This window comes from Ylistrum balloti, unplaced genomic scaffold (assembly GCF_031769215.1).
Source record: "Ylistrum balloti isolate Yb309-2 unplaced genomic scaffold, AGI_CSIRO_Ybal_v1 Utg369858, whole genome shotgun sequence".
NCBI lineage: Eukaryota > Metazoa > Mollusca > Bivalvia > Pectinida > Pectinidae > Ylistrum > Ylistrum balloti.
The window spans coordinates 257484-268742 of record NW_026782007.1 but is presented as its reverse complement, the minus strand read 5'-3'; the positions used below and the strand labels follow the sequence as shown (position 1 = coordinate 268742).

General features: G+C 35.6%; 1 protein-coding gene across 1 annotated transcript; it reads left to right on the top strand.

Moving 5' to 3' along the window:
- The first annotated feature begins 1954 nt into the window (after positions 1–1954).
- On the top strand, positions 1955–11255 carry LOC132545844 (malignant fibrous histiocytoma-amplified sequence 1-like). Its single transcript, XM_060209514.1, has 4 exons — positions 1955–4685; positions 5442–5609; positions 6582–6590; positions 10690–11255. Exons 1-4 carry the CDS (start codon positions 1955–1957, stop codon positions 11253–11255), a joined length of 3474 nt encoding a protein of 1157 aa, XP_060065497.1.
- Positions 11256–11259: the final 4 nt, after the last annotated feature.

The window sequence follows — 11259 nt, the reverse complement described above, 5'->3', positions numbered from 1 at the left end:
TTGTCATTGAGGCACTTTAAAGGAAGTCTAATTATCAAACACGATGGCATCGAAAATCATCTTTACTGAAATTAACCATTTTATCCATTTACACGTGATAACCACTACACAATAATAAACTTAAAACATCAGTTAGGAATAACAGTCTCCTTATAAAATAGGATTTACAATGGACGCTTATCTAAAGATGTGTTATGTATGGATTAAAACAAATATAATATGCATATTGTAAAATTATGTCTTTATGTGGGTGTAGTTAAGGCGGACGTACATGCCGACATATATTCTGACTCATACATACCCATTAAAGGATATGCAGGCTGTCGGCATTAGGCAATTTTCCCATCATTAACCTGTTATTGTTTTGACTTTTAATACATATCAAGTTACACTGAATGAAACCCGAATCAATGTGAACTGTATTGGTCGTTATCGTCCCTGATCAGACTGTTTGTCTGTCATTGGCAGTGTACATCTGGCCAATAGCTAGTGTTCTGTGACCAATTGAATAAACGCAGGCATTTAAAATTCTGTTTAATCATTCAAAATTGAGAAAAAAAAATGTTTTGTTCTATTGCTCTGGAATTTGAGAACAGTAAAGTAATCATAAATATTTATTAATTGAATTGTTTTTCAAGTTTTTATACTATATTAAGAATATTCGATGTAAAGTTGATTTTCTGCTCTGACGAAAATTCACTATAATAATATTAGGGACTCTGTAATTCAGTATACGAGTACCGCGGTCAGTGGTTGTAAGCTATTGTTTGGTATATATTGCTAACGTTGAAGCAGTTTTGGTGATTTCTCCGTAATGTTATAACTTACCGGAAATAGTTAATACATATCCCCAACCTCAATGAGCTATTAAAAGTACTCATTTTAACTCTAAATTTGTGGCTCAATGTCAACCATTGTAAAAATCGTCACAGTTTCGAATATGCATTATGAATGCCTTCACGTTGTAGGGGATATATTCACAATAGCATATCTTTGGATATAGTTATCGTGTTTGACGAATATGAGAAATCAAAGTCCTTCACACAAGTAGTGTTGTGGTTTAAGTTACATTAGGATAATAGATTGCAGGCCTACTTCAATCGTGTTTGCATCTGGCATATATGTCCTGTAAATGTGGAATCCACATTAGAGTCAGTCCTAATAGTTTTTAATGTAATTCATAAGAATTATGTCATTCAAATGTATAAGGTAATGCTCATTTTGATTAAGATTGTTGTTTTTTAAGCAGTGGAAGTACTTTTAGAAGCCTTTATTTTTTTTATTCAGACACACTGCATGTGAACAAGAATTCGGAGTAAGGTTTCTACTTGTTCCCCGCGATATACTGAAAGGATATAATTAGAAGGGATTAAATATCTAATATAATGTTTTACATAGTTTACACAATCGTATTACTTAATAATCATTTGTTTTTTACTTTATTTATTTTTATCAAACGAAATACAAGTTATACTGGTTTTTTTTAACTTACTTAATGTTATCTCTTCGGTTTTGCCTTGACGTTTTATCCATGATAACCTATGTATTTTGACTTAGGTCGCCTAACGGCCGGTTAAACCTATCAAATAAAACCACGTAAAGGCTTAATTGCTTACAATAAAACAATACGGATGTTTTCACCATTTACGATTTTTATTTGTTACGTCATGCCATACCTGAATGCTCCTTACTTACATCGTTATTGTTGCATGTCTTAGAACATCTAACACTTTCTCTTCTTTTGTTAATTTCATTTTTTTTTTCTGAAAAGATCCTGTGATAACATGCTTCCATTATCTGTTGTCCAATTCAAAGAGAATTTTGATAGCTGATGACAGTTTTTATTTCATTTCATTGCAGGATGCTAAAACAAAGATAATATTAGATCGCCGAAAGGTTCGAGGGGAGGTAACTCTCAACGATTCGGAGGTGAGGCCACAATATAAGTGCACCAATGAAAATGCATAGGAAGCAGAGGTTTAGTGGGGCTACCACAGCAGTATATACTCACAGAAAACCAAAACGCACAAAGTCTTTAATAGAGCCGGTGCTTGTTATAACAAGACCAATGTCGCATATGGGATTTCAAGGTGCCCGGCATATGCATCCGGAGCGCCTACCTACAAAACAACGCGAAAAAGCAGTGTCTCTTCGGCTTTTCGACTTGGAGAAAGAAACGATAGACAATGTTCAAAACCTTGCTGAGACTATAAAAAGGTTGATGATTCCAAGTCTTAACTTAAAATCCATACCTGATCACTTAGTAGACAAATTAGTTAACTTAGAAAAGTTGGACTTAAGTCATAATAGTATTCCTGATGGAGGCCTTCCCGATTCTATGAAATTGCTAGGAAATCTTGTTGAACTCAACCTCACCGATAACCGGCTGACGAAAGTGCCGGCGTCATTGAAGAAATTAAAGTGTTTGTCTAGACTCGATTTGAGTTACAATAATATCGAATCATTGAAAGGTCTAGAAAAAGCACGACGTGTTCAAATATTGGTCGTCGACCACAACAAACTCTCAGGGGTGTTCAAGGACATTAGCCATATGAGAAAGCTGGAGGTGTTCCGCTGTAGCCATAACAACCTCCGTGAAATAGGGACAGATGTGCGTCAGCTCAAAAGTTTGAAGGACATGGATTTGTCCAGCAACAAAATTGTCGTTTTACCTACAGACGTGTTCATGTTGCCAAATCTAGATGCTTTGAATGCTAGTCACAACAAAATCACCAAAGTTTCTTCCTTCAACGTCAGAGTTCACAATAAACATTGGGTATCAGAAGTGGACTTGTCGGAAAACGATATCACCAATTTTCCAGGTCATCTGCTACAAATGTCAATGAAACTTGATCTGAGTAAAAATAAAATAAAAAAGCTTGATATGAACGCCATGAAACAACTAGAAAGAAATCCTGACCAAGATTTGTTCGTGGACGACAATCCTCTTACATTTCCTCCCCCAGATGTCACGGGGATGCGTTCGATACTGCAGTATATGCATGAGGCGCGCATAAATGCCACGGTGTATAGAGGTGTAAAGGTGGTTGTGTTAGGTTCAACAAAGAGCGGTAAAACGAGCCTGGTGCAGTCACTTGTTGATCAGCAAGGTCGACTGGTGGACAATGCAAATGAAATCAACGCAGGTGTTGAGGCGTATGATATGCGCATAGACTATGAAGATCATAAAGCAGAGCAGGGAAAGTATTTGCAATTCAGCATTTGGGATTTTTGTGGTGATCCATTTTATTTATATCCTCATTATATGTTTCTTGAGCAACCTTCCATTGCAATATTGACTTTTAATATGAAGCAATACTCGTCCAGCAAGTTCGACGAGATGATTGGATCTTGGTTCGATTGGATGATAGCAAAAACCAACAGGCTGGTAGTACTTTTAGTAGGAACACATAGTGATCTTGTATCAGAGACACGTCTGAAGCAGATAACATTCGACGTTAAAGCCAGATTAGACACTTTCAGACAACACCATGAGAACCTAATCAAACGACGGATAGCAAAGATAGACGCTATCCCCGAAATCAAGGCGACTCACTCTGATCAGCTGATCGCCCTCAAAAGGTTACTATCTTGTACGGAAACACTACAGATCCAAACTGACCTCATTGTGACGAGTGCAAAGGATTACGTTGGATATGATCAGCTTCGAACTGCTCTAGATGAACTAGCCAACAACAAGAAACTTTTCCCAGATGTTATGACTGTAGTTCCAACGTTTTGGGTTGAGGTTCAAAATTATATTGAAGAAAAGGGCAACACCATGATCGTACCCATCATGAAATACGATGATTTCTTTGATGAAATTACCGACAAATTTGGCATGAAGAGGATGATGAAGGATATAACGACCTACCTCCACGAAACCGGCAGAGTTATGTGGTTTGCCAATAACCCTGTCCTTTCCGAGTATGTGTTCCTCAGACCATCCTGGCTATTTGAACTTCTCCGCCATGTGTATAGACACGACCAGAAGACTGTACTAAACTACGACACGAATGATTCATTCAAAGCCATCGGGTTTAGCACCAACCGCTTTGAACGCTACAAGAAAATGCTGCTGGAAGAAGGTATCATGGAATCCGAGATGTTAAGAGGAATCCTTGGACACTTGTTACCGATAGATGACGACAGTCCGTTTGGGATCGTGGAAACATTACTCATTGATGCGTTCCAAGTTGGTTACCCCATACAACGACGAAAGGACAACACATATAGATTGTATGTGGATCCGGACGACGACGGCAACGTCCAAGTGACCAAAATACTCATGCCATGGCTCAGAAAAGTTGATGAGTCTAATGATTGTCAGGAAAAATGGGAAAAAATCAAAAACAGGAAAAAGTTAGTAGCTCTTTTGCATTTTCCAAAATACATGCCACCAGGTTTGTTTGAAATCATAAGTGTTCGTTGCCAGAAGAAGAAAAAGAACAATCTAAAATATCTTGCTCACTGGGGAGGAGGAGTGCTCGCCGAACACATGGAGGAGATAGTGTTAGTTAAAATAAGCTACTGTCAGAGCAGTAAAGGACGAGGAACCAACCTTAAGTTTGAGGTTCGTGATAACACTAAGGAGGACGCGTATGAGGACACACCGCCCTCCAACATGTGGACCGTGTTACTTCCACTACTGATGGAGTTCGAGGAAGTCATCAAAACCTATCACGGTAAATAGCTTATTTTGTTTGTCCTCGCAAATGAATTTAATATGATTTCGGTTTAATTGAGTATTCTTGTCGAAAAATTCGCATGCTGGTTACATAACCAGCTCGAAAGTACTGGTGTGTCAACAGAATTTTAATTTATATCTAAATAGATGAAAAGGTAAAACATGAACTGAAAGAAAATCTACTTTTACCAAATCCTTTGATGTTGACTATTCAAAAAACTACATCAACATTTGCCATGTAAATCTTGGTCAATCTAAGTAAGAGATTTAAAATTCCCATATGTGGACACGGCACGGTAAACAACAATGAAACGTCTAGGTCTACCAAAGATCATCAAACAGGCAACCTTCATGTCGCATTAGGTGAGAGGATATTTGTGAATGTTGTGAATTTGTCATTTTACGACAGTTTGCCTGATGTTCTGAATGATACTGAGAACACACCCTTGAATATCAAATCAATTGCTAAAAGTAAACATCATAGGTTGGAAATGTTGCTATCAAGAAATGGAAAATTTACAAAAAGGAAATTAAAATCATCACACTTATCACAGAGCTTGGTAAAAAGTTGTTCTGTTTGATTTTTGTAGAAAAAGATTGGTGAAGAAGTATCTGTCATGACAAGGATAAAAAACAAAAGCAGTCGAATTAATCAACTACTTTTCAGCAATCTTAAGTTACGCTGATTCCATATTTTGTTCCATAGCACTGAGTATATTTGTTTACATATCCAACGTTTTTACTGTCGTTACAGGGGTCTTGGTCGAGAGACTGATGCACTGTCCACGCTGTGAGGAACCTTCCTTCATTGGGGAATGGCTTACACCCTCTGACACACAGACGCTAGAAACCAAAGAATGTGATATGTGCAAAGAACACGTGGATCCAGCATATCTCGTGCAGCCGCGCGAGAAGAAGCGAGGTAAAGTTTTACATGAACCCTATTTTAAGTTTATATACACTCTAGCACGGAGAAGGTTACATCACTTTATCTTGAACAAAATTGCTCGATACATATCGTGTAGGAGTTATGCTTATGGTGGTTGGGTGCCGATAATGCCTTCGTTTTTGTGTCCAAATGTGTATGAATGTACATACTGTGTGAATATTAGAACTGAAAACTAAGCGGAATAAATGAACTTTCATTTTTTTTTTGTGTGTGTGCAGCGCAACATACGATGTCGATATTTTCTATGTTATTATTATCTATTGATAAGTTCAGACTCGTACATACTATGTTTAATTGTACTTACCAACATCCTACTTACATCCAATATAAAAGAACGTAGTGGTTATAGGTGATAGATGTTGCGCTGCGGTTTGTTTGTTTTTCCATTTATTCATTGTCCATGTCAATAATACAGCTGTATGTTCATATATTTACTCAAATTCAATGTGCTGTAGAAGTTTGTGATTAACCTAACCGTATTACAAGATTCCTTACATATACAGTTGCTAAACAAAAGTATCAGTATTTCAATCTTATGTTTTCACATTATATAATTGTTTGTAATAATATAATACTTTGTATATTATATAAAATTCTACGTATTCATAGCCTCTTTCACCGACAACGAATTTTCTCTGTTAAAGCAAATTATGATCAAATTATAGAGTTTGTGCTTGTTATTGTTTTTGGTGAAGGGGCATTTATTCACAAGAATAATAACTTCCTGATCATAGTGACGAAGTATCACATGTTGCTTTTTTGTATACAAATATTTGCTTTACCTTGATATTTCTATTTTACATCATTGTTATTTGTTATACTAATCGAGACGGCGTCGATTTTTGATATTCTTATTTTAACTTGATAATGTTTTATTTTACACATATGAATTTGTTCTTATATTAATAACCAAAATGTTTGCATTCATTATCATTCGTATTCTAGACCGAATAAGTATGACATTTTTTTATGTTCATTTTCCACATCTTCCCCTTCTCTATCTCCTATGTTTCACAGCTGTGGAGTTTGTGTGTAGAAAGTAGTGATCAATTTAGTCTGGTGGAAATGAATACCACATACTGTACGTTCACGTATAACCATGGCTTACCCTTCATACAACCTACTCGGAAATATATTAAAAAGATCAGTGTGACGTTTAAGTTTCAACCATCAATATCAAGAAGAGGCGAACGATAAACAAAAACACATAATTTAAAGTGTACTTTTCGCTTGAAAGATCATCGTTCATTAGGGGTAACACAAAAAGGAACAACAAAAAATAAAAAAATAAATAAATAAATAAAAATAACAAAAACAAAAATGACCAATGCAGGTGCTGGTTTTTAACTTCATTTTTTAATCTTCTTTCGGTATACGAGAACTTTTGATTTAAATCGGGCATCATTCTGGCGGCAAAAAAATATCGAATTTTTTTTATATCAATTCTTTTTTAATTTCTGGTTTGCTTTGTGGTTGTATAGAAGGTAAACCAAAGATATGAATATGGGTTTTCAAAGTAGAAACATTAACACATCTGGGATATTTTTAACAACGCTGTCGATCGTGGGTTTATCTTACCATGTGACCTGTCTTTAAACTATCGTCTCTTTTCCAAATTTATCAATACATGTTTTCCTATTACATAACCTTGTGGCTTCCGTAACGTTCAATACATGTCCGAAGTTACTTAGGTCGGTGTCTTAGTCTAGAAGTATATGACTTCGGCTGGTGTCTGTAGAGAATATGGTAGTAGAACTGCACTTATAGAAATTCGTTTGTTGAATCTCTATCTTAACAGTAAACAATATATCCACGTGAGAAGTGATTTTTGTCTGGTCACACCAGTGAGAAATCTTGTAACACATTTTACAATAATTTAGTTTAATTTATCTTACATGAATTGTCACGTAAGAAAAAGATAATTATAAAGAAAAATCCCATGTTCTTTGTGAATTGTAGGTCCCTTGTACACAGCATTGTAAAACATGACGTTATAATAGATAGGTTTACATATGGTACGACCAGACCGAATATAATGTAAATAATTATCATGTTAATATAAAGAAAGTCAATATATTCACATAATTTCCTTTTTAGTTAGCATGGGACACTACTGCAAATTCTTAAGCTGTGAAAATGTATATTTTAGTGTGGTATGATTCAACACAGAAAAAAACGCCTATTATCGCTTTTCAAGATTCTGTGATTCTGCCAATTAGTAAATTCGATGTTTTTGTGTATGTCCTGAGATTTGATAGGCATTAGGTATTATGGACTTTTCAAAAGTGTGATATTATAGAGGTTATGGAAAATATGTCATTTCATATATATGTTATTAATCGCGATCAACCCAGGCCTGTACTTTCTGAAGTAAGTATGAAAGTGTCACATGATCAACAATAATAATGTCTTTTCTTTTACAGTTGACCTTAGACGTAATTTTCAGATGGAGGTATAGGGTTACTACATTTTACTTAATCCTGTTAAACATTACCCAGATTTCCTTGCAACCCTGCCCCTTGACCATCCATTATTAACATATGATAATCAGAGATTAAATATGTTATTTGCATGCATGACCAGTTGCGCTTTTCAATATTTTGCAAAACTAACTGTTGACTGCAGGGTTATAGAATTCTGATATTTTTACAGTAAAATTGCATTTTCGTGAAGAAAAGAAAAATAACGTTCAATCAAATTGCCATTATTACTTTATCTCTAGAACATTACGTTCGAAAACTTAAAGGTTTAAACCTGACTTTTCCAGGTCTAATGACTATGTTTAAGTAAAAGGAAATTCTGCACTATTGAAGTGTCTCTAATGACGTCATCTAAGACATAAATATAACGTTTCTATTGAAAAATGCATTTGAACACGTTTAAAACAGAATATGACAAAGATCAGACAAATTTTAAGTAGAAGATGTAACCGTTATGCTTTGTATTCATAATATATAGTGTACGCCATATTGCTTTACGTCATATCCGGTCGTTTCACGTATTGCCTATAAACAGTGCTGGTATAGCTCACCTACGAGTTTTAGATGTTTAGAATCACTGCCTTTTATGATGGTTGGAAAGGTTGAGAAACTAGACAGATAGTTATACCACAAATTAGGACACAATCACTGTTTATATATTATCTTTAATCATGACAGATCTGGAGCATTTGTTTTTTTTTTTGAAAGCTGTGCATATGACGGTTTTATTGTGAACTAGCATAGGATCCTTCCACTTCAACCACATACGAGTGATCAAATACGTTTGATTTAGAACACATGAAATTGCTTTTAGTGCCAATCACCACAAAATGCTTTCATCAGTTATTAACTTTATCAAAGCTTGGTAAATTGATTTCTTTGCACTTTAGATGCATTATTGGAGAAATAACTTGCAAAATAAATTGTTTGCTTTAAGTAAAATCAAAACTTACATTTATCCATATTGCATTTGTTATAAAATTTCAGATACACTTTTTTTTCTGAAATGGACGAATACACGAGCAGAACGATCCAGTTTGATCTGACAGTGTAGTTTAATATAAATCAAAGTTTGTTTTAAAATCCTGAACGTTCTGTATCCAATTATTGTGTTTCAGTCGATTTATATGAATTACGAGCTAGAATAAACGCAACAAAACCCGACATCATCTCTAATATGGAAACAAATAATCATCTTGATGCTCAGGGCTTTAAGATGAGGGGGACGTAAGTAAAATGTGCACCACAAATGTAATGACGTGCCTTGTGTCCATATTGTGGTGACGTGTCGTTTGCCCGAAATGTGATGACGTAATGCTACATAACATAGTTTACACTTACGTCTTGTTGAAATACTTATTTTGTTTATAAATGTTGTCTTTAGCGTGCTATTTGAATATAACGCCTCATGCATGTCGATATATCACAAACATCCAGAGAGTAAGGGAGATGACTCTTTCTGATAACAAACTTTATTTTCAGGGGTGTCAGATGAATCCTATATCATGATCGTTCAATCCACATGTGTTTAAGAACAATTATGCATTACAAATTGGTGTTTTATTTTATCTTTCCTAACTTTGTAATATACCATGACAATAATGATACATCTACGAGGAATTAGTTGCCATAGATATTTTAATATTCATGTTCCCAACGTAACACAAAAATAATTTTATCAAGAACCAACGTCTTAAATTGTAATGCATGTTATATTTTAATTCCTCTTAAGATTGTCATTATGTTTTGCATTAAGCGTTTTTACTAACCGTCCATGATTGTGCATCACTCTGTATGTAGTAACATAGTTGTTCACCGGACCAAACCCCGAGAACTAACCACATAACATGTGTAGTGTCGTTTGTATTGTGTCAAAGTGAAAAGTCGAATGTGTTTAACAAGATAATTGATATTGTTACTATATTCATCGAGACATAGCACAATTCTATAATAGTTTATAACTTTTATTTCAAATGTTTTAGACGGTTACAAATAATTACTTAGTTCAAATGTAAGTCTGGTCGAAGAAAAGGTTGCAATTTGAAGGTTAGTATACAGAAGATATGCTATAAGTGAGAGTACTACACATTTCTACACCAGATCAACACCTCTTGCGTTGCTTCTTTTCAATTAAAGTATACTTAATTACACTCATAAGAGCAATGTTAGTGTAATCGTGAGACGTAACTCGCATATTAGAGTAAACTATATGTATTGATATATTATCTGAGATAGAGAAAGATGCTAGTTATGAACACTACGGTAAGTACATCGGTTCAGCAGTATAAATAAGTCATACAAAGAACGTGATTTATACACTTGATTGAGTGTGTTGTATATTCTATAATATTTCAATAAGGAAATTGTGGGTAACATTAAATGGGAAAAATAAGGCATAAAGATAAACATTGGAGTATATCAGTACAAATCAGTGATTATTATTTATTGTTTCTTCATTTGAAGTGAATAAAAACAAAGATTCTACAAGGTTCTACTCAATTCCAGGTTAGACAGGTGTCTGTTTGTTGGTGTGATTTTGTGTTCATACAGTTCAATGTTTGTCCTTTTTACAGATGATGTCCTTGCAAACCTAAGCAAGGTTCGTGCCAGGAGGAAGGCAGCGTTGATCAAAGGTAAAACCCTGCAATCAATGCTTTTGGATGACGAGGATGTGGTGGAGGAAGGGGGCGATAAGAAGGACGAGGATGCCCTGGCTGTCGGAGGGCGTCGACGGGGAGGAGTGCTTCCTCCTCCTGACCTTTCTATCCTGGCCCTACCTCCAGGGTTAGCACTTGCTGGACTTGGGGCGACCGGTGACGAAAACGAACATCAACAACCGGAAGCGGATGTTGCAAATGCAATAAAAGAGGAATTCGAGGAGCAGGAGGAGGAAGATGAGGAGGAATATAATGATGACGAGGGACCTCCGTCTCATCTTGCCTCTGATCTTGCAGCCTTCCAAGATCATCTCCGAATGTTAGCTACGCAAGCCAATCCAGATATGCAGTTTGAAGATGACGATGAGGAAGACGATGAGGAAGAGGAGCTCTATTTTGATGACGAAAATGAAATAGAGGACAGCGGTCGAGCAGGAAAATGTACAATCGACGGCTCAACACAAACTTCAAGAAGACGTTGAAACA